At 37.9% G+C, this 27,988-nt stretch overlaps 5 protein-coding genes and 2 pseudogenes across 8 annotated transcripts; 3 read left to right on the forward strand and 4 right to left on the reverse strand.

Annotated features, from left to right (window-relative positions):
• The first annotated feature begins 2,585 nt into the window (after positions 1 to 2,585).
• On the forward strand, positions 2,586 to 3,748 carry LOC148693956 (uncharacterized). Its single transcript, XM_088677417.1, has one exon. The coding sequence runs from the start codon at positions 2,726 to 2,728 to the stop codon at positions 3,524 to 3,526; it is 801 nt and encodes a 266-aa protein (XP_088533543.1). The 5' UTR covers positions 2,586 to 2,725; the 3' UTR covers positions 3,527 to 3,748.
• Positions 3,749 to 5,162: 1,414 nt separating this feature from the next.
• On the reverse strand, positions 5,163 to 8,248 carry LOC137729620 (putative protein FAR1-RELATED SEQUENCE 10). 2 transcript variants are annotated; one of them, XM_088678732.1, is made up of 5 exons: positions 8,112 to 8,212; positions 6,747 to 7,878; positions 6,212 to 6,655; positions 5,864 to 6,128; positions 5,409 to 5,763 (listed from the first exon to the last, which is right to left on the reverse strand). In XM_088678732.1, the coding sequence occupies exons 2-5, from the start codon at positions 7,767 to 7,769 to the stop codon at positions 5,609 to 5,611; spliced, it is 1,887 nt and encodes a 628-aa protein (XP_088534858.1). In that variant the 5' UTR covers positions 7,770 to 7,878; positions 8,112 to 8,212; the 3' UTR covers positions 5,409 to 5,608. The 2 variants fall into 2 exon arrangements, with proteins under 2 accessions (XP_068324701.2, XP_088534858.1); XM_068468600.2 differs by having other exon boundaries at positions 5,163 to 6,128; positions 8,112 to 8,248.
• Positions 8,249 to 9,624: 1,376 nt separating this feature from the next.
• Positions 9,625 to 11,030, forward strand: LOC137727472 (two-pore potassium channel 1-like). The gene is made up of 2 exons (XM_068466327.2): positions 9,625 to 10,578; positions 10,688 to 11,030. The coding sequence occupies exons 1-2, from the start codon at positions 9,653 to 9,655 to the stop codon at positions 10,845 to 10,847; spliced, it is 1,086 nt and encodes a 361-aa protein (XP_068322428.2). The 5' UTR covers positions 9,625 to 9,652; the 3' UTR covers positions 10,848 to 11,030.
• Positions 11,031 to 13,051: 2,021 nt separating this feature from the next.
• LOC137729883 (pentatricopeptide repeat-containing protein At4g16390, chloroplastic pseudogene) lies at positions 13,052 to 15,592 on the reverse strand (annotated as a pseudogene). The gene has a single exon (XR_015952784.1). The product of XR_015952784.1 is annotated as a pentatricopeptide repeat-containing protein At4g16390, chloroplastic pseudogene (transcript).
• Positions 15,593 to 18,558: 2,966 nt separating this feature from the next.
• On the reverse strand, positions 18,559 to 19,990 carry LOC137728036 (uncharacterized). Of its 2 annotated transcripts, none has more exons than XM_088677214.1 (3): positions 19,791 to 19,990; positions 19,298 to 19,379; positions 18,559 to 19,160 (listed from the first exon to the last, which is right to left on the reverse strand). In XM_088677214.1, the coding sequence occupies exons 2-3, from the start codon at positions 19,368 to 19,370 to the stop codon at positions 18,706 to 18,708; spliced, it is 528 nt and encodes a 175-aa protein (XP_088533340.1). In that variant the 5' UTR covers positions 19,371 to 19,379; positions 19,791 to 19,990; the 3' UTR covers positions 18,559 to 18,705. The 2 variants fall into 2 exon arrangements, with proteins under 2 accessions (XP_088533340.1, XP_068323011.2); XM_068466910.2 differs by having other exon boundaries at positions 19,805 to 19,987.
• A 2,236-nt stretch (positions 19,991 to 22,226) lies between these two features.
• LOC148693957 (uncharacterized) lies at positions 22,227 to 27,918 on the forward strand. Its single transcript, XM_088677063.1, has one exon. The coding sequence runs from the start codon at positions 22,246 to 22,248 to the stop codon at positions 27,730 to 27,732; it is 5,487 nt and encodes a 1,828-aa protein (XP_088533189.1). The 5' UTR covers positions 22,227 to 22,245; the 3' UTR covers positions 27,733 to 27,918.
• On the reverse strand, positions 22,798 to 22,902 carry LOC137735824 (small nucleolar RNA R71; annotated as a pseudogene).
• Positions 27,919 to 27,988: the final 70 nt, after the last annotated feature.

Below are 27,988 nucleotides of genomic sequence, written 5' to 3' on the forward strand. Positions count from 1 at the left end.
ACGTCATCTACGACTACCATTGACTTGGGTAAGTGATTTAAGCTGACGAAGAAAACTTTTAATTTTCGTAAAATATTTAGGATTCATCCAAGAAATGCAATTAAGGTTATAATTCAGGTATTGTTCTAACGTAGCCCGAGAGTTCTCTTGATTGGAATACGGGTACGAATTCAGGGTAACGATAATGTATATACAAGTCTAGGATTTGGGGTTTAGAATTTAAATAAAGAAATAATGTATATACAAGTCAAAAGATAACGAATTTGTAATTATTGTTGTCATTGAAATACGATTGCAATACTAAAAAAAAAATGAACATGTCTACACTCAACTCCCAATTCCGCCTCCTAAAATACCCCACCAAGTATCTGCATATCCATCCTCAAACCCTAACTCATTTCTCATCCCCATCTCCCTACCAAAACACCCTCAACCTCCAACCATATTATCATCTCTCCCTTCCGAAGCCACAAACAATATTCCTCTACCAACACGAGCATCCGCTACAAAATCCAAGTTATGTAATGTAACGCTCGTCCGGCAAGAGTCCGTCAACGATACTTCCACCCCAAGAAACTCCACCGGAAACAACTTGTCAAGGTTTTGGGTAATGGGAGCTGTTTCCGTGGGAGTTGCGGCGGCACTAATGGCAATGGACGATCAGAAGGTGACAGCATTGGGCCCCGAAGGGCCGCTGATGGAAGAGTTTTGGGACAATGTAAGGAGATTTCCACAAGAAATCTCTATCCAGAACGTCTATTCTTTAGGCGTGGGAGGGAGTAGGGATATTGTATTGACATTGTTAAAAATGTATCAATAACGTGTTAGTGTACATTTTGTTAGAGACAACAGAATTAAAACATTATAGTGTACATTTTGTTAGGGACAACAGAATTAAAACATTATAAAAGATATTGTTCAAGATGCATGAATGATATATGTGTTGTTTTAAGTTGTTAGCTAGACAATATCAACACATTATCGATAACGTAGAGGCAATACGTAACAAACAAACATTTCATAGCCCAACTACAACATCCATTTCAAACTTCGAACAGTAGTTCATCGATCCTTGCACGTGAAGGCCAGATAGCGAGTCTATAATTAAAAATCAAGTCATATGTTTGATCATGTTTGAACAGTGAAAGGACAAAATTCCTAAGCACATCAAAAGGAGCGCGGCAACTCAAGATACAACGGAAGACCTCTACAAGTTTAGACCCCAAGGCTGCAAAAAAAAAAAAAAAAACAATAAAAAACTCTAATCTCCAACAACAAAGGCCACACTGTAGATGTCGTCACATCCTTGGAGGAAGCCAAACTCTGAACTGAGAAAGTAGACACCAGATGCAAGTCCCCTTCACAAACCCCTACAAATATATATACAAACAAAGTAATATATGGGTAGAGAGTGAGGCCAAGGGCTATGTAAAATACCAACACTTGGCCTCGATGGGATCCATCATGCCAGTTTGGGAGGGAAAGTGAGCGAGGGAAGTGGATCTGATATCCAATTTCTGATCGGATCCTGCCAATCCAAGCACATTGTGGGATGGGGATGAAGTATCACAGCTAGGGAGGAGGGAGAAAGGAAAATTAAAAGACATAAAACAGTAAAAGCAAGCGAAAAAACGCCAGATAAGGGGCATGAAGCCCAAATCTGAGACAAGCTCAGGGGATACTTGAGACCTATTTCAAGAAAAATTGAGATAAAACTCAAGGACGAATAGAGAATGAAAACGAAAGAAGGAGACTAGAAAGGGGGAAGGAATATGATAACCTGTGATATTCTCCTTAATTGTCAATCCTAAACTTAAAATTCGAAACCATCAGCGTAGTGAAATTTGATAAGGTAAACTGATAAGACAAAACACCCTTGAGTCATTTTTCAAATTTAAACCATTTGGTATAGCTTGCTTTTCTTAAATCATCAACTTATCACACAAATCGTGATGATCCCCTCAAATTATAGCTTGTTTTTGTTGTCCTTGGTTTTCTTTTGAGAGCAGAGAACAGAAAGGAGTAGGATCACAGTTTATGAAAATAATGGTTTTATTTATTTTTTGCTTAAAAAAGTACATCTCTTATATGTACTGGTGACCTTGTACAGTGCTGCTGCTACTGTTCTTAATTATACGATCTCTCCTAATTTTATTAAATGTTCTACAATAATAAGCATTTCTTTACCCTCATGCATCATATGCATCATGCATATGGATATGGTCACGTTATATCATGGCAGTCAGTCTTACATGATATATATACACCTGCGTAAAATGTTAGCGGTTATCAATTTTTTAGCTTTTATTTGGGTCCTGTGTAGGAGTAATACTGGTGGCAGCTAGAAACTTCAGAGAACTACTTTTTTATTTAAGTGAATATCTTCCTTCTTTAACTTTGATGTTTTCACTTTTCAGAAGGGTTTCCTGCAGCTGCAGGGCAAAGGGAATTTTGATTTTGATTGATTTGGGTTCCCCATTTTCCCCCATGCATGTATTTTAACCAAGGCCATTTTTGTAAATTAACTCGGAGCCGATGAACTGTAGCAAGTTTTAGTACTACTATAAGTAGCAAATAGAGAGGGCGATACTTGATATTCGCTCAGCAAAGCAGCTCAAATTACTTGGTACAGCCTAATTCTGAAACACACAAAAACCAAGGCCATTCATTCCCTTGTAACCCTAGCTTCGTCACTCACAATATTTGTAAGCAATCACACATACATATGGATCATCAAAGTAGTGAGGATGAGAAGCGCCAAGCTTTTGACAAATTCATCGACAATAAGTACTACGCCAAGTTGTTTATGACGAGGAATTTGAAGTTTGTAGTCTCAGTGTCTTTGTTGTCCTTGTTTCTTTTTGTAACATCATCAGGTTCTTGTGTACTTCCCGATCCCTTCAATCAGTTCAACGCCTATTTCTCCACATTGCTTTTGTCAATCTTTACCCACACCCTTGAGAGGAAGTACATATTTCTTATTTGTAATGGAATCCTTGCTTTTCTTGCAAAAACTTCGACTAATTCTTGCTGTTGCAGTTGCAATGATGAATCCGATGAGCTTAAGTCCGACCTTGGTGGAAAGTCTTCAACATCATCATCAGTTAATTCTAACTTATCTGAGATTGGGTCGTCTCTCGGCCAGGATGGCATCGCTTATGTGGCTGACAAAGGAGAAGAAGAACCAACGTTGACTTCAGAAGAAGAAGAAGAAGAAGAAGTTGGACAAGTACAAGATCTAGAAAAACAACAAAATGGTTCTTTATATACAGAGAACCATGAAGAAATGCAGCCTGAAGCTTTCGTTGAAGAAGAAGAAGAAGAAGAAGTGAGTGAGTCTTTGATGAAGCAAGGAGAAGAAGAAAAGCAAACACAAGAGCTAGCAACAAATTCTGACGTTGGAGATGATCAGTACGGCTTAACGAGCAGTACAGATGAATTGAACAAGAAAATCGAAGAGTTCATAAGAAAAATGAAGGAGGAAATCAGGATTGAAGCCCAACGCCAACCCATCATTGCCGCTTAATTAAGGGGATCTTAGATTTTTGTCCAAAAGCTTAAGCTGCATCTGTGAGGCATGTTTTCTCTAGTTTGTAAACTGATTGTATCATCATCATCATCAGTATGTCTCCTCTACAATCATCATCATCACTATGTCTCCTCTACTATTGTAGCTAGACTAGATAGCACTAGAACCTCCCTTTTATGTTTTTATTTCCATCATATATATTATTTTCTTGTTAATTAATTACGAGTCTTATAAGCTTGTACCAAGCTAACTTAGCTTTTAAGTTCAAATCTCTGTCCTCGTATTTATGTATGATGAGTAATATGATGTATAAGAGTATGTTAGGCTCAAGTTTTTATACCCTAAACCTAAAGTAGCAAAAAAATTCGAGACTAACGACGTTCCTAGTACATCAAATGCAATTCGTGCTATCACTGCTCAATTTCAAAAGGATTTAATTAAGTTGCTGACAATGAAGCACCAGAATATTCCACTATAAACTAAAACTATATTAAACAATAGTTTGACTGCGTAGTTTAAACAAGTTAATCCACTCTAAACACCAGCGCTAGCCACGTGCACGGAAAGAATTCACTAAAGGACTAATTAATTAAGCTTACCTACTCCTCTATCACTACTAACAGTGAAATGAAAATCAGTATCAAGTGGAAAAACAGTGAAATGACAATTAGGCAAATTATTAGGATACTAATCAATGGATTGGAGGACCATCACATCACTGTTTTTCCATTTCATGTCAAATTGGTTTTTGCCTTTTTGTCATCTACTAGTTTTGTGGAGCGCGAGGACCGACCATTCGATGCGCTTCTTCAACTTTTGTGGCTACAAATAATCAAATATGCAACTTTCACTTTCATTTTTGATTTCTATATACACTGTTAAGATTACTAATATCACCGACGCTTTGGACTCTCTCGATCTCTCTTCTTTCCCTTGTCTTTCCCTGTAGGCCCGTAGGGTAGTCTGCTGTACGTAGGGCCCCCTGTCCAAATGTTGATCGATGAAATTGGTTGGCGTCATCGTGCCAATTCAATGAATTATTACCTAATTACCTTCATAAAAAAAATATGCTTTTTTGGAGAGAGATACTATTTCTCCAATTGAGGAATATGAGTCAAAACAATAACAAGAATATTTCTAGTAGAACATCTTTCATAATTTCTGGAGAGAGAGTTTACCAATAGGCCGAGGGATAAGTAATTCCCAACGATTATTGTCTTATTTGTCAAAGAAAAATAGAATATGTCTACCAAATTTACAATCATCACTTATGAATGAAGGGAAAGATCTAGAACTAGATGGGGCAAGTAATGGATAAGAATGTCCGCCCACATCACTCGTGCAATCTCTCACAAGAAAGGGATTCCCTGTATTGGAGGTGTGATCAGTGTGGAGCTCGTCGGTAACCAAATACGGGGGATCTCCTTTACTGCGAGACGAGGACAAGATGTGAGTGGCAATTACCAAACATGTGTGGCATGCCATCAGTTCCAGTACTATCTACCGCAAAATATTAGTACAAGCAAATAGCTTGGTCGCACACTTTAGGCACCCACCATAATCAGATTCAAATGCGCATTGTAAACCTAAGGCTTGCTAAGTCATCCAAAAAGAAGGGGCAAGAGCACACAAATTAAGAGGAAGAAACCATGCTTCCCTATTCAGATCTCGCTAAAGTAATACAGAGAGCACATCACCTTAGGTAAGTTCCTCTCTCCACATCCTCTGTGTGTTGTGAATCTTGTCGTATTATACATCAGCAAGTTACAACGTTTATTTTCAAGGTACTTCTGAATTCTGATTATCCCTTCTCAACACGTTAACAGTTTCCCGCTTGAAACAAGAAAAACCGAATGCAAAGTAATATTGTACCATCGCCTTACCATGGGATCATAGCTTTTTTAACTCTGAATGTACTCTCAATTCCACAAAGCATGTTGCTGTTGCATTTGTTACCAATACAATACACATGATCAACTGCTTTAAATTAGCCAGTAGGGGAAAATGTCAGATCCATAGCTACTCCTCCACATTCTGGCATATTTCTAACCTCATTGAGAATCCTTGTGAGTTGTGTTGTCAATTCCCTGCGAACATAATCAGAACGCTCCTTTGTAATTGATGACTCTGTAAACAGGGTTTCAGTAAGGCATTGATAATCTTGAATCCATTCGTCATCACTAGTCCGGGCAATGTGGTCATTGTAAAAATCAAGAGAGCCTTCTTTCCGCCATCTGTTTAAACAGTATTTGTCAGGAAGCTGAAAGTAGTTCTTTACTACATATATACGCAGAGAATGTCTGCATAACAATCCTGAAGATTCAAACTCCTTACAGGAACAGTGAATCTGTTCCTCTTCTGGTATCCATATCACAAGACGCTCTCCATCAATCTTCTTAAAGTGCTGCACAAGATATGACCCATTGGCCATTTCAGACACTGCATATTGCATGGCGAGTACAAGTTCCTGCTGCAAAGCATTGAAGGCAAATGGCGTCAAAATACTCCTCGCATGCTCCTCCATGGGAATGGTTGTTTTAATATGCATATACTGCATATCTCGATGGGCCTGACTTTGAAAATTGGCAGAAATACCAACCTGCAAGCGTTCAAGCATAAGAAACCATATCAATTGAACAACTATAAGCATATACCAAAGGCAAACGTTACCAACCAATATACCTGCTCGAAAAAGCTACGCAAACATGTTTGGGCACTGAAAACTCCTTTCAAAAATGCATCTACAGACTTTGAATATGTTGTCGTTGCCATACAAGCAAGAAAGTAACCCCTAATATAGGATTGAGCCCAGGAATCCCGGACTGAATAAAGTAAAGCAATATGTTTATCAGTAGTAAGCCCAAACATTGAAATCATTTGATTCCACTGAAGCTCAAAATCCTCTGTACTCTCCAGCCGATATAACACATCAAACTCAGATTTAAATTCTACATAGCGTGGTCCAAGTGAAACAGAGAACCAGCTAGATACCTTGGGAAGAATATTCCAAAGGGAAATGACATGCTTAGTGCCCGGTAATTCACTTCTTATTGCATCTCTAAGCCCAGGATCAAGATCAGTTAGAATTGTTTGTGGGAATCTCCCTCTCATGAAACGAACAAAAGTCTATATGAAAGAAGAAAAAATCATTGTAAGTGGACAGATACAAAGACACAGCTAATAAAAAATCAATATAGTAGGTGTATTGGATGGTAACCTGTAAAGCCCACGAGAAGGAACGAGGTGTTTCATCTTGTAAAAGAACACAACCAAAGAAAATGGTCCTTCCATGATTATCAATGCCAAGCCATGCTCCAAAAAGCATGCCATATGTGATTGATTGATATGAAGTGTCAAAATAAACTGCATCACCAAACATAGTGTATGCATGGACTGAATCACCATACGACCATGCAATGTGTTCAACCTTATCATTCTCATCAACTGTAAAATCATAAACGAAATCTTCGTCTGCTTCTTTTGTTCCCTTGCATGCCTCAAGAAGTTCCAATGTATCGTTCTCCCGTTTTTCAGTGAGCAAAGCATCATTTTCTTGAACAACCTTCTTACGGTTTTGGACAAAATTTCTAACATCCCGCTCTAAGAAGGGTAACTGTCCCCCTTGAATCCCCTTTTCCAACTCCAACACCTTCACTATACGATGTATGGGGAACCCAGCTTTAGAAAGTAACAGTATCCGCTCTTGATCCGCCTCATGGATTTTACGATAGGCAGGAAGAAGCCGCACTTGGTCATCTTCCAAAAGCTCATGGTTATGGACATTACTGAATTGCACGACAAACCATTGAGAAAACCCATCAACAACCTCCTTGGACAAATACATTTTTGCATCGCATCCACACCGAACTGACTTCCTATCCCTGTGGTGTTCCCCTGTAGGCTTCTTCTTCATGGGTGCAAACCCCGAACGATAACAAACGAAGTCACGCTTATAAATACCCAACTGTGGGCTAAGTCGAGAGCGCTCTTTCCTAATTGAGAAACCGTTTTTCCTAGCGAAATTGCCATAATACTCAAACGCATCATCGTCACTCTTAAACACCATTCCAACATAGGGGGAAACCATAGCCTCTGATGTCGTACTATCATTCTTAACCAATTGGGATGCTATGGATGATGCCTCTTCAGATTCTCCCTCATATGTCACATAGCATTTCCAATCCCCACAGGGGCATTGCTGCCGCCGAATCCATATGTTTTTCGATGGGATAGACGTCATTGATTAGTATTTACACTTCAAAATCAACTCCCACTCCAAGACTCAACCTTTAGCTACTCTAATAATCTTTCTTGACCAAGAAAGATAGCTCGCAGTATAAACACAAATCCTTTAACAAAATAAAAAATTGAAAGAAATAAGAAATGGGTTGTTCTAATTGTTCAGAATGCAAAGAAAAACAATCTATGCAACAAAATGGCAGAGAGAGCGGAAAGGGGGTTTAACATAACAGATTGGAGAAAGAAAATCAGACCCGGAAAACAAAAAAGATAACATTTTTGAGAAATATATCGAATAGAATAAAAGAGCAAGGACGGAAGGGGACGATGAAGAAGGACGCACCAGTGAAAGAATGACTACGAGTGAGGGAGGATGTGCTTAAACCCTTGTTCCGTCTTCAGCTTCTTCCTCCTCCGCATCCGACTGGACTGACCGAGTGTCCCTGTCCTTTTACTTTTTATCTCTTTCCCCTCCGATACAAGTAAAATTAAATGGGTCGGGCCTGTTAATGGGTAGTGTAATGTTAGCCCACACTGTTGGGCATACTCTGAATTCGACAGCATTCGGGCTTCAGCCCTTCATTTGTTTTCTAACGGAGTGGGATTCTCTTCCCTCTTTTTTTTCCTCCCATTTCCTCTCCTCCTATTTGAACGGTCACATTTAAGCCACGTTAACATCTTATATTAATTTTTTATAGCAATATAAAGACAAAATAAGAGAATATGAGAAGAGGGGATAGAAGGAGATGGAAAGAGAAGGGGAGAGAATCCTAGTCCTTTTTTGACGGCTTCTGTAACAGTTAAAATGCATTTTTTTGGGCGTTAATATTATTTTGTAAAAAATATTTAGAAAAAAGTGTTTTATGACATTTTTGTAGTGTCAATAATAACCTCTCTTTACCTTTTTAGCTTTGCATAACCCTCATCTTTCTTTGTGCTAGAGATCCCACGATTAGGAGTCCTAGTTAAATGTGGAAAAGGCGACATGCTCAACATAACCTTCGGAAATTGAGTGATGAGAATTATGCTTACAAGAGTTTATAAGAACGGAGAATCTCTCTTTGGAAATCTCATTGCTTACGAAAAGTTTGAACCAACTAGTGCAAGTAAATTGACATCTTCTTATGCTATATGTCACCTTAATAAATCATATCTTCCCACAAGGGCGCATAAGGAGCATGTATTAAGGCCATGCTTGGGCTTAAAGCAAGGTTAAGATTGACCGAAATTAAGCGCATGAAATGGAAAGGATGGGAGGAACATAGACTTTTGCACTTGATGAGATGTGAAAGGGTGAGAGTCAAACATGCGATGCGTCCAAGTGGATTTCAAATGCCACAAATAAGTTGTTTAGCGGTGTAAATCTACCCAGTTGGAAGCACCAGAGTGATTCTTGGTGGCTTCTTTATCACTCCCCAGCCAAAATAGAAAATAATAGTAATGTTCCTTGCATTTCCCTTTGCTTGGTAATTGGTAATTGGTAATTTGGTATGATATGTAGAGCATCAGCATGCATTTAGTTTCTCAGTTTCTACATTCTGCAGGGAATCCCATCGGTCCGCTTTTCTTTGATTGAGGAAACTACTGGATTAAGATCTTGAGGCTGCCAAGAAACTTTTAATCCCTTTTTTCTTCTGTTCAGTGTTATTTAGGTAAGGTAGCAAGTCATTGAATTTTTTTCCTTTTTAATGCAGAAAGTCATTTGATTTTAACAACCATGAGAATTTAATTGAATTTTGAAATGGACATTTTGTTTGATCACTGTCCTTCTGTGTTCAATTCTTATTAAATAATTTGGTTTGGAAAAAAATTATGTCGTTTTCAATTCCGTACTGCAGGTCCTTTGCTTTAGCAGATGAATCTTAACGTAATGCTTTAAATCTGATGGCTACTGATTTTAGTGACGATGTTAAAGAAGCCTTACTTTCTGAAAAGAAAGATCATTCTCAACTCAATAATGAAACTAATGTCGTCCACAGAAGAAGAAATCGCCTTTATAGCATTAGCACTACCCCATGTCCATCATTCAAGAACCGCCTACAACAAAATGAAGCGGAATCTCAATGTCCTGTAGATTCTGATCCGCTCTATGTAAAACCACAATTCAGTCTAACGCAAGTACTTTTGTTGTTGATTGCGTACATTGGTGGAGGCACATTTTGCTTTTTCCTGATGAGGCATCAGATAAAGGGTAAGAAAACGAATGCGATTCTGGACTCCATGTACTTGTGTATAGTCACAATGAGCACTGTTGGTTACGGGGACCTTGTGCCAAATAGCATGTTGGCAAAGCTAGTTGCATGCGTTTATGTGTTCATTGGCATGGCCCTTGTTGGCATAATTCTTGGCAAGGCAGCAGATTACCTTGTAGAGAAGCAGGAAATCCTTTTGGTTAGAGCTATACATTTTCGAGAAAAATTTGGGCCACAGGAGCTTCTTAAGGAGGTTGAGACCGAAAAAGTCAAGTTCAAATGTATTACTGTCGGAATCCTTCTTTTGATTCTTATTATAGTAGGTACCGTCTTCTTATGTCTAGTTGAGAATCTGGAAGTTACGGATGCTCTCTATTGCGTTTGTTCCACTATAACTACACTAGGCTATGGGGACGAGAGTTTCTCAACGGGAGCTGGTCGTATTTTCGCTGTTTTTTGGATACTGAGCAGCACCATTTGTTTAGCACAGTTCTTTCTCTACCTTGCTGAACTATACACTGAAAGAAGGCAAAGATCACTTGTGAAGTGGGTTCTTACGAGGAGATTAACACCCTCAGATCTTGAGGAAGCAGATCTTGATCATGATAAAGTCGTTAGGTATGAATATAAATTACAATCCTCGTGCATGCTTTATCTTATTGTTTGTAAATAATTAAGATATATCAATTCTCATGCGTCTGGCTTGTTGGATTCATTTATGTATCAGTGCGGCAGAGTTTATCGTATATAAGCTAAAGGAGATGGGGAAGATCAACCAAGAAGATATTGCACTGGTGATGGAAACGTTCAACAAACTTGACATTGATCATTCAGGAACTTTGACGGCATCTGATTTAATATCAATACCATCCCAACCAACAACTTAAAGTTTAAGTTGATACGTCTGACATTGGCAAGAACTATATGACAACTCCAAAATTCACATGCCTATAGACGACATTGGAGTCGGAAGGAGCCTTTCCTTCTTTCATTCATTATTTTTATTTCTATGTAATTTCTACTTATCTCTCAATGACAATTTAGCTAGGGTTTCATCATTTTTCAAATAACTCATCCGAGCTGCAAGACAACATTAGACATCACGAGGAAAAAGTAAATCTCAACGGAAAATACCAATCGTACTACTAAAATCGAAGTCGAGGGAAAAGTTGGGCACACATCCTCCCCCACCACCCTATTCTCTGAATAAAAAATGAAGAATGGATTATATCCCATTTTTAACAGACAATTCCACGCTAGTTGTATAACTTAATTACGCAGGACCAATTTCAACGCAGTTTAACATAAACATCCAATGAAACAAAGATATACAAAGAAAGTCAAAGTTACCATGTCTCCATTCAAGTTTGTTTGCTCACACAACTAACCATAAATCGTAGCCTAGTATTAGATAAATTCTGTAACATGCGCATTATCATGTCTAGATAATTTAAGCATCGAATTCACTTCCACAAGCATACAAATTCAATCCTAAATAAAACACCAGCCCAAGCTAGCATTTTTTTTCAGGCATTCTACAGTAGTTTAGGTTTGATCCGTATATCTACTGTTGGTACCCTTGCTTATCGGTTGTACGAGTCTTACGTCCGCACAAACGTATATGACCAAAAACAGAAATTTTGGGTCTGTGGGACTGAGGGTATTGCACGTGCCATGCACCAGTTTCAAGAGACAAGATAGGACTGGGCATCTTGGCATTTGTAACATCGGCACGTATGAAACAACATAAATACAACAAACACATACAAGAAACTAGTTTTCCCGATCACATTTACCTGGAAAATCTGTTATACTATTCTTTAAACTGTACAAATACCATGACGCCAGAGGGAAGATAAAAACCCAAAATCCTATCATTAAAAAATGGTGCACCTCTGGAATGATGGCCAAACAAGGCTGCCATTTTGGAGGCTCTAACCCAAACCTCCCTGACAATCGAACACCCTTTTCTTTCGACAGGCGCTTGTTCGCACTCTTCAACAACTCCAACTCTTCCCTAGTCACCACGATCTTAATCTTCTTTCTTTTGCATCCTTCTTGGCGGACTAGTTTGGAAAGAACCAGGGGCTTTGCGAGGAGAATTGCAAGGTCTGGCACGAGATGGTAAACCTCAACGGGGTCTAGCTTGGTGTTGGGTGCCAATGGCATATGCGGTTGGGCCAGCTTGTAGCCAGTGTGAGGGCTGGATGCGATTGCTTGGACTGGTGTTGAGGCTTTGAATTTGTGTTGTCCACCCTTACGGATTACTACTTTAATCTTCTCGTGGGGCGGGTGGGACATAAAATTTATGCAGTTTCCCATTGTTTGGTTTGACTTTGCAGAGAGAAATGCAAATGATGGATTAGGAATTTCGGGCTCTCGTCGAATTTATAGTGTGTGGCTTTGATCAATTTCACGTGGGAGGAAGTTTGACGTGCAAGCCATGACACTGCTTCTTTAGTCATGATATATTATCTAAGTACCTCCAAGTCAATGGTCTGCGGAGATTGTTCATTGCACCATAGCCACAACATGAAGTTTATATAGTATCCAATGTCAACTCCAAAAAAAATATTGAACTTAACTATATGTTTTATGTCTTCGTTAAATAAATGTCAATGAGGCCTCAAATCGAATTACATAGGAAGCCTGAGTCACTAGCCACAATATAATAGCTTCGGCTCTCAATTTCAACCAAAAGAGATGAAGAAGACCAAATGTCTACATGATTCTATCACAAGCAAATAACATCCCCCGTATCTCGAGAATTATAATAGCGGAAATAAACCTCAGAAAGTAAGCACCTAAGGTCGCTTCAGTCTGTGACGGTGCCAATTGGCCTTTCCTATAGCTTGGATGGAAACAGAAGTTACAACAATACACTTGTTTTGTACCTCCTGTCATTCTCATGTTGCAATAAGGAATTTTCAAAACTTTCGTAGCATACAAAAGGAAACTGGACCTTTTCACTTATTAGATTTCTTAAAACTCATTCAGCTATGATCTAACCGATGATGTTACTCAAATCACATCACACATATAGACGCATTACTACCAAGTACGATGCAAGATTTCTAAGAACTTAACTAACTTTGTAAGACTAATGAAAGAAGATTTCATAGTTGAATTCTAATGGTACAAAACTGTTCTCTACGCCTAGAGAGAATTCCAAAAACATATAAATAGAGAACTGAGAAGCAGCAAATACCAGTTTCACATTACATTTTCAGATTGATGAGCTTTTTCAGTAAACTAGACAGCCCAACATCTAAGCAGTAACTAACTCAGATGAACTTCTAGATTCTAACCATGACTTGACTGCAACCTTTGTTGTCAAAAACCAGCCAGCCTTGTCTGAGGCCTCATGGAAGGGAGCATTCAATTCCTTCAAATGCGACTCAAATACACTCGCCAGACCTTTATCTGAATACTTATGTTTCCCATGTCCAGTATTAATTCCAAGCAACGGCGGAAGCTCCTCACCAGATTCCAATACCCGAGACAGGTCATTGATCCAAATATGTAATGCAGTCAGAGCTGCCCCAAGAGAGAGGCCCTTGAGATACAAAGACCATTGGGTCAGAGACCTTGACTGTAAGCCTATGTATATCTGAAGTGCGATCCCCAAGTCTAGTAGCTCGCAGGCTCTCTCCAAGAGATTGAGGTTCACACAAAGATCAATCAGGCAATTGCAGTAAGCCTTCTTTACATCCGAACCAATCGAGTTAAAAAGTTGTGATGCTTCGTTCTTGAAATTTTCACTACCGTCTTGCTTTTCCACCAAAAGTCTTACCACATACCCTAGTTTTTCATCAGCCCTCTCAATGCAGTTCGCAAGCTTGCAAAGTTCTTCCTTTGGTGTTTGAGTCATCACATTCAGGAGACAACCACAGAAACGCTCATCTGGTGTTATACCCAATTCTAGGAGTTGATTGAATATCCTGACAACATCATCAGTGCGTTTTGCCTTACCGTAGCATTGGATGAGTGATGTCAAAATAAAGATATTTGGCTCAAAACCAGCTTTCAACATCTCATTCAATGTTGCTTCTGCTTCTGTGACTTTCCCGCTACAGGAATATATGGTAATCATGGACGAAAAGGTCCAACTGTCAGGCTTCAGTGTTTCAGAACTCTTCATTTCTTCAAAAATCTCAACGGCTTCATCAGTGTAACCAACATCAGCACACATAGCTAAAAGGGTGTTATAGAGAATTACATTTAACTCCAGTCCCTTTTCCTTCATCTCTTTATAAACATTAAGAGCATCATCACTGTAGCGAGCTCTACCATAGGCCCTTAAAAGAGTTGCATAGGTTACCCAATTTGGTGAAAGCTCCTTGCTGATCATCTCTCGGTAAATTTTCTTGGCCTGCCAAGGCCTCCTAGCTCTTCCCATAGCATCCAACAAAGTGTTATAAATAACCAAGTTTGGCTTAGCCCCTATAGCTTTCATTTCCTCATAAACATTCAAGCACCCATCAAAATTCCCCGATTGCCCGTGAATTTTGATCAATGTAGAAAACGCCACTGGATCAATGCGCCACTTCTCAGTCCTGGCCCGGTCATACAAACTGAAAGCAATTTCAACCTTACCAGCACGTCCATAGGCGTCAATCATAGCCGAATAGGTAACATCATCCGGATTACACCCAAAACCGGGCATCTTCTCAAACCACTCCACAGCCTTATCAGGCAAAGAACACATCCTAGAGCAACTAATCATAGTCGAAAAGGTAACATTATCGGGTTTAACACCTCTCTGGAGTATTTCGTCGAACAGCTTCTCCGCTCTCTCCATATCCTTACCCTTCCTACACACTTTCAAAGTCACATTATACAAAATCACCTCCCGCTTCGGTTTCAACCTCTGCTGAAAGTAGTTAAGCGCAAGCAAAGCATTTTCCGGATTGTCCATGTTATTCAGAACCACCACAGCGTCTTGTTCCAAAATATTATCCCCTAAACCTTTTAAAGCTTCGAAAACATCACTTTCAATCGGGGTGCAAGAGTTCAAATACTCAGCTACTTTCACCAAAGAAGCGTACCTGGAATTGTAGGACTTGTGCCGCAGCTGTGAAGCTCTGGGGCTGCTGGGATTGACCCAGATATAGCTTTTCGACAAAGACCCGGAATTTCCATCTGGGCTCTGAATATTTCCAATTTCTGGAGCTTTGGAGTTCTGGGCTTCTTCTGCAACTGGGTCTTGCAAAGAAACATGGTGTATTTGCAGAGAGGTTCTTGACTGAAATTGCAGTGAAGGAAAACTGAGTCTGTGGGTGTTAATTGCAGAGCTTCGGAGTCGGAAATCAATCGGGGAAGAAGAAGAAGAAGAAGGGAGAGAGCGGGAGGAAGTTTGGGGGTTGCGGAAGAGAAAAGAGGGTGAAGAGCACAGGTGATGAGCCATTTTCCTAACCCTGTAGGGGATTATGAAAGGTGCTTTTCTTTTGCTTTGCATTCAGAGAGGCAAATTTGTCAGCCTGCAGCGTGGACAAATATCTTTTTGAACTTGTATCAGGGCTGGAGGTGATTTTACGGGTTCGGAAGATGTTCGAAGCCCAACTTGAATTTCCAAGAGCTTTGCGATTAGATAAAAAGTTGAATAAAATAGGCATTGTTTTGTATTAAGGAAAATGTTATGATTAAGCTTTTTCATAGCAGTTTTATCATCGTTTTGTAGGTCCAAATGTTCAAAAGCTTACGTGTAGGAAAGATGAGTTTAATATAAAGAAATCACAAACGAAAACAAAATTGTGAGTGTTAACACTCACTAAATTTGTAGAAAATGCAACAATTTATGTTATATAAGGAGTTCAGAAGCATTCTTATCGTAATAGAAAATCAAGAATAAAATCAACACCACCGTCCAAATCTCTATAATGTCTCATAAAAATTTTAAGATTCTTACGGTTTGGAAAATTTGACACGAATATAGGTTATATATAGTTCTTAAAAAAAAATCTCAAAATCGACAAAAAAAACTGTAAATATTAGCTCACAAGTTTTGAGAAAACAAATTAAATTAATTATTGAGCATAAGAATATCTTGTAGAGACAGAAAAATGTTACGAGCCGTTAGGAAATGGTGGGTTTAGTAGAAACGGTATCAGCCGGAATACAAACATGGTGTTGGATTAGACACGTGGGGTTTTGGCTTTTGCTTATTTTTGTATAAACATGTCAATCAATTCTCGAACAAACAAAAGGAGAATGGAATGAAAACCAGGCCTAGGAGTAGTTCTTCCTTATGGGAACACATTATTGCACACGTATCTAGGTTGTTGCTACTACTCTCTTTCTCTGTCTCTTGTTGACATTTGGAGGGGCCGAGGGATCAAGGATTTGTTTAGTTTAGAGTAATGTTAGATAAACTAAATTTGTAAACAAAATTTGTAAATTAAATGATGTGTCACTAATAAGAAATTAGCATATTTATAAATGCTTAAGTAATAATCCAAGCATCAATTTTGATGTCATTTAGTTTACAAAATTTTGTTTACAAATTTAGTTTCCCTAGCATTGCTCTTTAGTTTATGGTAGAATCTAATGATGTGGGGACTGAAAATAAGGATATAGTTGAGCATTGTTAAATGAGGAATGGTAGCTAAATTTCATTCTTTAGTTTACTCATATGAGACCTAGGAGGCCAAGGGTTTGCTTCTGGGTGGGAAATTTACGTGAATTGGAACACACTATCCTAACCAACTAATGTAACTCATATAAGTCCTGGGAAGCCAAGAGATTGCTTCTGGGTGGGTTTTTGTTTTGAAAAATTAATGAAAATGGCTTCAAAACTTTGAGTTTTAACCAAAAGCCACCTATTAAATTTATTTAATGATAAGGACAGAAGAGAGAGAGAAAAAAAAATAAATAAATAACCTAACACTGATCGACGGGTCAGAAGTTGAGAAATGGAGAAAGCATTGAAAATCTACGCGGAAATTATGAGATTGGTGAAGAGGTTGAAGAAAATCCCCTCTTGGCAGATCGAAAAAGTAATAGGGAAAGATGGGTGCTAAATCCAGAAGATTCGCAAAGAGACCAATGCCAATATCAAAATCGCCGACGCCATTGCTGTGTGTAACACTCTCTCGGTTTTGTTTCATTAGGGTTTTGTCAGTTGGGTTTTTTGATCGATTTTGTTGCTTTTTTTTTTTTTTTTTTTTGTAGAGACACAAGGAACATGTGATTATAATAAGCTCAAAGGATAGTGATGATTCGAGTAGTGATGCTGAGAAAGCAATGCAGCAGATAGCTGGGTTGATTTTGAAGGTGATCAATGGATGTTACTTTGTGTTTTCTGGGTTGGCATGGTGAAGTTTGAATTGTCAAGTCATTGGGTTCGAATGCTTTTTCATGTTAGTGAATTTGTAACGAAAAATGAATAATTATGTCAATTTACAATCACTGAAGTATTTACTTTAATTTGATAGTGCATTTAGTGTTGTGTTTGTAGGGCACAACATTTGTATTTGGTGGAGGAGAAGAGGAAGCCGCTGATGGGCGAACAATAGAAGAAAATTAAGTAATTGGTGTAGAAAGTTAAAAAATTGAAGAGATATAGAGAAAATTTGATGAGTATCAAAGAAAATTAGAAGAAGAAAATGTGTTTGGAAGGTGAGAATGGGCCAAGAAAATTCAAGAAGAGGAGAGAGAATAATGTAGTACCGTTAAGTTTCATAAACAGTGTAGTAAGTTTCATAAACAGTGTAGTAAGTTTCATAAACAGTGTCGTTAGTTTTCATAAACAATGTAATAAGTTTCATAAATAGTGTAGTAAGTTTCATAAAAACAGTGTAACAGTTTCATAAACAATGTAGTAGTTTTATAAATAGTGTAGTACCGTTAAGTTTCATAAACAGTGTAGAAAGTTTCATAAACAGTTTGTGTGAGGATGCGTGGGTCCATGTGTTAGATTTTTTTTAATTTTTTTAATATTAAAATTATGTCATTTTCATTAAAATTTAAGTTCTTTTGTCATTTTTATTAAAATTTAAGGGTTTTTATTAAAATTTAAGTCTTTTTAATTAAATAAAGTTATAAAATAATTTTTTTTATTAAAATAAACATAATACAAGCTCTTTTCATGAAAGTTCTCTTTTTGCTTTTGGTAAAGAAAGAAAAAAAACATAGTTTAGATTAGAGCATGCGAGTTGAATCTGGTAGGAGAGAAAAAAGGTTAGCTTTTGGAAAGGTAGATATAGAAAAATAATAATTGAGTTTTTTTAAAGGAAATAATTTTTTTTTTTTTGTTAATAGAATTCATGTTACACTTAATAAATGAGAAAGATAAGTGAAAAATGCAAATGAGGAAGGTAGCTAGATTCTTCTGTTCACACCTCCTCAATTCCACTCTTGACCAATCTCTTATTGGTAGTTGATGAAAATCAACTTGCAAAATAGGAAATAACTAATGAGAACGCATGTGCACTGTGCAGGACAAAGAAGGGAATGTGGAAGGGAAACTTTAATTGCATTCAAAATTGTAGCAGGCACCAACTTCTTCATCTTCATCTTCATGATGGGATGTATCTATTTCTCTCTGTAGTCAATATTAACGATATAATGAACAGATTAACGTGATAGTGACTTGACAACTACCAAGATCAACGACCAACTTTATTATTCACTTAACAATATATGCCATATGGCACTCCTATAATATTAATATCAAACAACAAACACTGCTAAAATATTATCCCGAGATTGAAGAAGGTTTCTCGATCCAATAAGATGATCGATGATTTACATGACTGTGCAAACTGAAGGATTTTCTTCACAATACCCCCTGCTGCAACCGCTGTAACTGTCATACACAGGCCTCCCATAGTAACCATCATACTGGATGCACGGGGGTGGCCCCCGGCCATAACCACTGTAACACGGCCCACCTGCATGCCCATGGTAACAATCCGTACAACACGTTCGGACAGGCGGTGGGTACCCTGGCACACAAGGAACCGGATGCATAGGAGGAGGACAAGGCTTAGGTTTTTCAGGCTCTTTGGGTTTCTCAGCCGGTGGTGGCTTGGGTTTTTCAGCCGGTGGTGGCTTGGGCTTCTCTGGCTCTTTGATCTCGATGCTTTTTATGACACATCTACCTTTGCAGCAAATCTTGTCCCTTATCTTTTCTGGACTACAGCATACCACTTTGATCACCACTTGGTTTTGCTTCTCGTCGTATATCTGGTCTCGTATTTCTCTTGTTCACAAACACACATTAATGTACTCAGTTGACATTTAATCTAAATTAATCTTAATTTCCCAGAAAGGGAGAACTTTCACTTTGATTTTTCATCAAATAATTATAGACGAATCAAGGAGAAGAGAGACTCACGAGGGAATTTACAAAGAACTTTTTTGACCTTCTTGTAGCATTTGTGACACTGAAGATCCACCTTCAGCACCATAATCGTAACCTGAATTGCCCATATTAATATTAATAGAAAAATATGTACATTAACCAAATATTGAGAATAATGAATCTTCAGAAAATATATAAATAATACAGAAGATCGTTGTGCAAAAGTGTAGACAAAAAGAAGTGGAACAGTGCTGCTGGACAATCAGGGTTCTGACTGACTGACAGGGAAGAATCATCGTGAAGGTATGTGGCAAAATCATTAACAGAGAGAGAAAAAGAGGCAAAAAACAACAAAATAGCAAAGAGGAGGGGACTTGGATTCTTATTAGGATATAAATAAAAGAATAGGAACAACAAAACTTAAACAAGAGCTTAAAGCCTTCTAGTTTTAGCCATACGAAATCATCATTTTGGTTATCTGCTTATCCTCAGAAGAAGACAAATATGAAGAGAACAAAAACTATACCAAATATTGCGTACCTTTTCCTTTTCCCCCATTGTAGTGAGTAGTGGATGCTCTCAGGCTCAGATCTAAATGATAACTTCTCAACTAAAATGATTGAATGGGACGACTGCTCTCACGAAACCGACTCATATATATATATATACAAAAATATATTAAAATAGGAATACAATTCGGTGGAACAAAGCAAAGGGAAAGAGAAGGAAAGCAATATTTGATTGAAGTGGTTTATTAAAAAAATCATGACAAAGTGCTTGTTAAGAAAAGAAAAAGAGATTATTTTCTTAGGAATCTTATGATTGTGACCATTCATTGTACATCATGCGGTCAGTTTTCGTTAGATATTATTTATATTTAATTTTAATTTTTAAATTTAAAATAATTTTTAACCACACGATGTACAATAAACTATCACGATTACAGGATCCCTAGAATCCCCAAGCGATGATCCTTTTCCGTTAAGAAAGAGTGAAAAAAAAAAAGAGAGCGCACAATAGTTCGTACATAGGGCCAATGGGATGTGAACACGTTGATATTGGAAGGTTGATTTCATGATATGGTGGACAACCACATGTAAGTGATGGGAAATTTTATTTTTTTAAATTATTAATTTTTTTTAACACAAGTAGCTCACATTTTTATAATAATACGTGATGTATCATTCTATATTTTAAACATATTAAAAAATCTCACGCTTTAATGATTGAGGGTTGTCGTTATAGAAATGACTTTCTGATGACCTCTAAAGTTGCAATTTCTTGCATATGCTGTGCTGGCTTTGATTCTCCCACCTCACCTTCCTTACTTTCCAACTTCCTGCTAATATTATTATATATTTAACCCTATTCTTAGTATATTTTGGTTAATAATTTGGAAGAATTTTGATACTTTGAATTATATTTCCAATATAGGATTTTCGACTTCCTCTGGAGCAAAAGATGGTCAAATGGACGAATTTTGGAGTAATTCCAATTGGAGGACGTTCGTGAGTCACTTAGCTTGATCGTGTCAAAATATCAGATTTTTCTACCAAGCGAATATTTTCTGGTAATAAAATAAAGGAGCAATGTGCAGTGCTGGAATAGTGACGTTTCGGGCTTGAATTGCATTTTTTGAGCCCAAGATGACCTCGGATGGGTTTGTGGCCTTCTGGAGATGTGTTCAGAATGTTCTTATCTTTAAAACAAGCTATCTTGGGCCGGATTTGAAGGAGATTTGAGGCTAAAACGTGGCTGAACAGTTTCTGTGCAGTTTTTCCTAGTTTAATTAGGAATTTATTTTCTATTTTATTTTATTATTATTTAGTTTCTTAGTGGGAATAAAATACTTTAGGGTTAGGGTTTTTGTTTTAGCTTTGAGGGAGATATTAAAAGGGCTTGGCCGTTCTCATTGTTTAGAGGCTTTTCTTTATGCAACTTTTGGAGAGAAGATTTTGGGCAAAGTTTAGAGATTTTCAGATTTTATTCTACAAGGTGTTTTCATTCTTTTTTCTATTTCAATAAAGACTATGATTTTTAGTATGAATATGCGTAACTAATTCTTTTTGCTAGGGCGAAGCCATGATCCTTAGCAAGAATATGTAGTCTCTTTTTACTTTGCTTATGAATTTATGCATGCAGGTTTTGGAATGTTAATCACTGTGCTTTAAACTATCTATTTGTCTTAGTGATTCGCGACCATCAGGATATTTGGAAAAGTTATTTGATGCAATTTTGGCGGAGGATTGTCCCTAAAATTGACTAAAGCTTCTTGTGGTTAATATGTGTAACCTCTTAGGATGGACGACACGTTTTAAGGGTTATATGGTTTTTTAAAAAGGTTTTCATAAAACTTAATGAGTCTTGCATGTTCACATTCGATCTGAACACCACGGACGGGTTGCATGTTAGATATACGTTCTATGTTGGAGGTTCCAAGTAGGATATACCCTAGGAAAATCTAACTTTCAAAACATACATGTATGGTTCATAAGTAATTTAGAAAAGCTACATAGGATTGTTAGGGTGACGGCGGAACCCTAGTACTTTCTCTCTTTGGATCCTAAAAATTGTTCCCCTTATCTTTCTTTAAAGTTGTGGTTTTTAAGTAATCTTTTTAATTAAATTCGTTTTTCTTAGTTTAGGTCATTAAATCACCTCTTTCAAAAGAAAAACTTTGTTTTAATTAATTAATTGAGAATTGATTTTGCTTTGATCTCTTTAAATTAATCCTTGTGGAGAACGACCTTGCTTGAGTCAATTATACTACAATAACCTTGTTTCTCTTGCAAGTATTTTAGATGTTTTTAACCCTTTTACGCAGGTGGTAAAAATCCTATCAAGAAATTGGCGCCGCTGCCGGGGATTGATTTTAAATAGATTTTTGTCTATCATATTCTCAATTAATTCTTCCCATATATATTTAAAAAAAAAAAAAAAAAAATTAATTTTCATTTTTTTTTATTCTCTGCAGATTGTGCATGGTCTGTACCAGATCACACAAACAGAAAATTGCAGATTTTGATCCAGAACCTGAACGTACTGCCAGACAGAGACTTAGAAAGCGGAATCTACAGTGTGAACCTTCACTGCAGGGAACAGTTTTGCATAATCGGTTTACTGGGGTTTTGGACAGCGGGGAAGATATGGCATTTGTTCTACCAACAGCGGGACAACCATTGAGGGAATCTCTGGCTGCTCATGCCACAGAGGTGCCAAGCTGCATTACCTATCCTGAAGTTGAAGACGGGTCTACGTTTGAGATACGACATCATATGTTGGAGATTCTACCTTCATTTCATGGTTTATCAACAGATGATCCTAACATGCATCTAACTGAATTTCTAATGGGATGCAAAAACATTTTGGTGAGAGGATTTTCAGCAGAATCTATCAAACTCAGAATTTTTCCGTACACTTTGAAGGATGGTGCAAGGAGATGGTTACTCACACTTCCATCTGGAAGCATTACTTCGTGGAACCAACTTAGTGCTGCATTTTTAAGCAAATACTACCCAGCTTCAAAAACACTTGATATGAGTACTCAAATTTTAACATTTGCTCAGAAACCTAATGAAGCAATTCATGAAGCATGGGAACGTTACAAGGATCTACTCAGGAAATGTCCACATTCAGGCATTAATGGTGACACTCAAATGAATTTATTTTACAGAGGGCTGAATTTGACTACTAAGACTCTTGTTAATGCTTCTTGTGGAGGAACGTATTCAGACAAAAATGCACTGCAAGCGTATCAATTGTTTGAGAACATGGCGACAGAATCTCAACAATGGGCAATTGATATACCTCAGACCAGGGGTGTTTTTGAGATGTCTAGTGGTTCACCTCATGTATCTGCACAAATAGAAAAGATGGAGAAGAAGTTAGAAAATTTTGATGCAAAATTTGACATGTTTTTACAAAGAATGGCAGCACCTATGCAGCAGGTTGCTGTCCAGCAGCCTACTGCAGCCGCCTGTACCATTTGTGGCATTACAACACATGATTTTATGGGTTGCCCACATAGGGACGCATACCCGGAGCATGTTACAGAGCAGATTAACGCATTCAATAATTATCAAAGGCCTAGAAATGATCCGTACTCAAATTTTTACAACCCCGGGTGGAGAGATCACCCAAATTTCAAGTGGAATAGAGATCAACAGGTTAAACCGCAGTTTCAACAACAAATACAGCAACCTGATGCTCAAGCTAAACCTTCTTGGGAAGTCGCAATTGAAAAATTGGCAGATCATACTAAGGCAAGTTTTGATGCAACAAAACAAGAAATTCAAAAAACCAACCAAAACATTCAGAACATACAAGCAACAATGAAAGATCTACAGCAGCAAATGGGGCAGCTTTCACTCCAGTTTTCGGGCAGAGAACCAGGAAAATTTCCCAGCCAAACTATCCCAAATCCACGTGGAAATGCAGATTGTAATGCTGTTAGAATATTGCGTTGTGGTAAAAGTTATGACAACCGTGATGCAGAAAATAAAGAAAACAGTGCTGAAGCTTCACGGGTAGCACCTGTGCAGCCACAAACAGGTTCTGAAAGTTCTGCAGAATCTGCCCAACCACTGGACAGATCCAAAAATACTGCAGTGCCTACTGCAGAAAATGCAGAAAAGTCAAAACGTGTTTATGTTCCACCTATGCCATATCCCGAAAGATTGAAGCCACATGCAAAAGATCAACAATTAACAGATTTCATGAAGACATTGGCTAAAGTTCAGATTAATCTACCATTAATTGATGCAATCAAGAACATTCCCTCATATGCCAAGTTTTTGAAAGATGTGTGCACAAATAAAAAGAAGCTTGTCGACTTCGAAAAAGTGATTCTCACAGAGCAGTGCAGTGCAGTTCTATTACAAAAGCTACCACCAAAGAAAAAAGATCCAGGGAGTTTTACAATTTCATGCACAATTGGAAATTCTGAGTTTAAACGTGCTTTAATTGATTTGGGTGCTAGTATTAATTTAATGCCTTTCTCTGTTTTTCAGCGACTGGGACAAGGAGAAATCAAACCAACATCTGTTATTTTACAGTTAGCAGATCGTTCGGTTGCTTATCCTAGGGGTATTATTGAAGATCTTATTATTAAAGTGGATAATCTCTACCTTCCAGCAGATTTTGTGGTTTTGGATATGGATGAAGATATGCAAACACCAATTATTCTGGGGCGGCCATTCATGGCAACTGCTAGAACTTTGATAGATGTGGAAGCTGGCACATTGACGCTTAGAGTACAAGAACAATCTGTTGTGTTTAATTTATTTGAAGCAACTAAGAGGCCTAGTGATATGCAAGACTGTATGAGAGTTGACGTGTTAGAAGGCATCATGCATGCAGATATTATGTCCAGTTTGACAGCAGATCCACTGCTAAAAGTTTTACATGGTTTTGAAGACGCCAAAACTGAAGATGAAGAAGCTTTTGAGTATGTTACAGCTTTGGAAAGTGTCCCTTTACACCAGCCAAAGTGGAGGCACGTTTTTGAGAGTTTGGGAGAACCAAAAACACCATTACAGCCTTCAAAAATACAGCCACCTAAGCTGGAATTGAAGCCATTACCAGCACACTTAAAATATGCTTATTTGGGTGCTAATTCTTCACTGCCAGTTATTGTTTCTGCAGATTTATCTCCAATTGAGGAAGACAAATTGCTGCGTATTTTGAGAAATTTTCAAGATGCCATTGGGTGGACAATTGCAGATATTAAGGGGATCAGCCCAACACTCTGTACACACAGAATTTTGATGGAGGAGGGTGTCAAACCCACCATTGATGCTCAACGCCGATTGAATCCGATCATGAAGGAAGTTGTTCGAAATGAGGTTATGAAGCTTTTAGATGCTGGAATGATTTATCCAATTTCAGATAGTAAATGGGTAAGTCCTACTCAAGTGGTACCTAAACGCACTGGAATTACAGTTGTGACAAATGACAATAACGAGCTTGTGCCTACACGTTTAACTACTGGGTGGCGAATGTGTGTTGATTACAGGAAGATCAATACAGGTACTAGAAAGGATCACTTTCCGCTACCCTTTACTGATCAAATGTTGGAAAGATTGGCTGGTCGGGCTTTCTATTGTTTTTTAGATGGGTATTCAGGCTACAATCAAATTCCAGTTGCACCAGAGGATCAGGAAAAGACCACATTCACCTGCCCTTTTGGTACATTTGCTTACAGAAGAATGCCTTTCGGATTATGCAATGCACCTGCCACATTCCAACGATGCATGATGAGCATATTCTCAGGTTTGGTTGAACGAGTTGTTGAAGTATTTATGGATGATTTTTCTGTTTTTGGTGATTCGTTTGATCATTGTTTACAAAATTTATCTTTGGTTCTTGAGCGTTGCAAAGAAACTAATCTCGTATTGAATTGGGAGAAGTGTCATTTTATGGTTAAACAAGGAATTGTTTTAGGGCACTTAGTATCTAGCAAGGGTATTGAGGTTGATAAAGCTAAGATTGATGTTATTGCTAAGTTGCCCTCTCCTACTACTGTGAAGAGCATTCGTTCGTTTCTTGGACATGCTGGGTTTTACAGACGGTTTATCAAGGATTTCTCCAAGATTAGCCGACCTTTGTGTAACTTATTGGCTAAGGATGCACAGTTTGTTTTTGATAATGCATGCTTGGAGGCTTTCAACAAGTTGAAAACACTCTTAACTTCAGCACCGATTATTGCAGCTCCGGACTGGAACTTATCTTTTGAACTAATGTGTGATGCATCAGATTATGCAGTTGGGGCAGTTCTTGGACAACGAAAAGACAAGATTCCTCAAGTCATTTATTATGCTAGCAGAACTCTCAATGATGCACAGCTGAATTATGCAACCACTGAGAAAGAATTGTTGGCAGTTGTTTTTGCATTAGAGAAATTTCGTTCTTATTTAATTGGGGCTAAAGTAATTGTCTACACAGATCATGCTGCTTTGAAGTATTTATTATCTAAAAAGGATGCTAAACCTCGACTTATTCGGTGGATTCTTTTACTTCAAGAGTTTGATTTGGAAATTAGAGACAAAAAGGGCAGTGAAAATGTGGTGGCTGATCATTTATCAAGATTAATAAATTCTGCTACTGCAGAAGAAGACACATTGCCTCTCAATGAAAATTTTCCTGATGAACAATTGTTGGCTGTCCAGCACAAAACACCATGGTTTGCAGATTTGGTTAATTATTTGGCCAGGGGAGTTATTCATCCAGATTTAAGTTATCAGCAGAAAAAGAAATTTTTGGCAGATGCAAAATTTTATTTTTGGGATGAGCTGTATCTGTACAAATACTGTCCAGATCAGATTATTCGCATATGTATTCCAGAAGAGGAACAAGATAGTGTTTTAAAGTTTGCACATCATTATGCTTGTGGTGGCCATTTTGGGCCTACAAGGACAGCAGCTAAAATTCTACAAAGTGGGCTGTTTTGGCCTTCTCTTTTCAAGGATGCTCATAATTGGTGTAAATCTTGTGATCGTTGTCAGAGAGTGGGAAATCAGTCCAAACGGAATGAGATGCCACAACATGGTATTTTGGTTGTTGAATTATTCGATGTTTGGGGTATTGATTTTATGGGACCATTCCCATCTTCACATGGCAATCAATATATTTTGGTAGGGGTTGAGTATGTTTCTAAGTGGGTCGAGGCAATTGCAGCACCAACTAATCAAGGATCAGTGGTTCTGAAATTCCTCCAAGGAGTCATATTTCCACGGTTTGGCATCCCGGGAGTTATACTTAGTGATGGGGGTAAGCATTTCATTAATAAACAGTTTGCTGCATTACTTGCAAAATATGGGATAACTCATCGTGTTGCCACTCCTTACCATCCACAAACATCAGGGCAGGTTGAGGTTTCAAACAGGGACATAAAACGTATTTTGGAGAAAACAGTTGGCTCCATTCGTAAAGACTGGAGTTTGAAATTAAATGATGCATTGTGGGCATACAGAACAGCATTTAAAACACCCATTGGGATGTCCCCGTTTCGGCTTGTGTATGGCAAGGCTTGTCATTTACCTATGGAGCTAGAGCATAAAGCGTTTTGGGCTATCAAGGAGTTAAACTTTGCTTACGATTCAGCAGGGGAAAAAAGAAAGCTGCAGCTCAATGAGCTTGATGAAATTCGCCAGGAGGCTTATGAAAATGCACGCATATACAAAGACAAAACAAAGGCCTTCCATGATAAACACATTCTCAGGACAGATTTCCAGCCAGGGCAGAAAGTGTTGTTATTTAGTTCTAGATTCAAGTTATTTCCAGGGAAATTGAAATCTCGATGGAATGGACCCTACTTGGTTACTAAGGTTTATCCTCATGGAGCAGTTGATATTACAAGCGAGATTAATGGCAACACATTCAAGGTGAATGGTCACAGGCTGAAACCATACTTGGAGTCACCCTTTGACAGTGCAGCCGAGTCTATAACTCTGAAGGATCCAGCAAGTTAATCACCAGGCTTCTGTTCAGTCTAGCTACAGACGTTAAATAAATCGCTTATTGGGAGGCAACCCAATTTTCTAACTTTTTCATTACTTTCTGTTTTTTTTTTTTTTCATTATTTTCCGTCTAGCTGCATTTAAATTCCTAGGCTATCATTTAGTGTCGACAATCATCTAAAAAAAAAAAAATAAAAAAAAAAAGGAAAAGTTCAAAAAAAAAAATAAAAAATAAAAAATAATAATAATAATAATAAAAATTCTCATT

The sequence above is a fragment of the Pyrus communis genome, chromosome 10 (genome assembly GCF_041283825.1).
Source record: "Pyrus communis isolate YQ-2024b chromosome 10, ASM4128382v1, whole genome shotgun sequence".
Lineage (NCBI taxonomy): Eukaryota > Viridiplantae > Streptophyta > Magnoliopsida > Rosales > Rosaceae > Pyrus > Pyrus communis.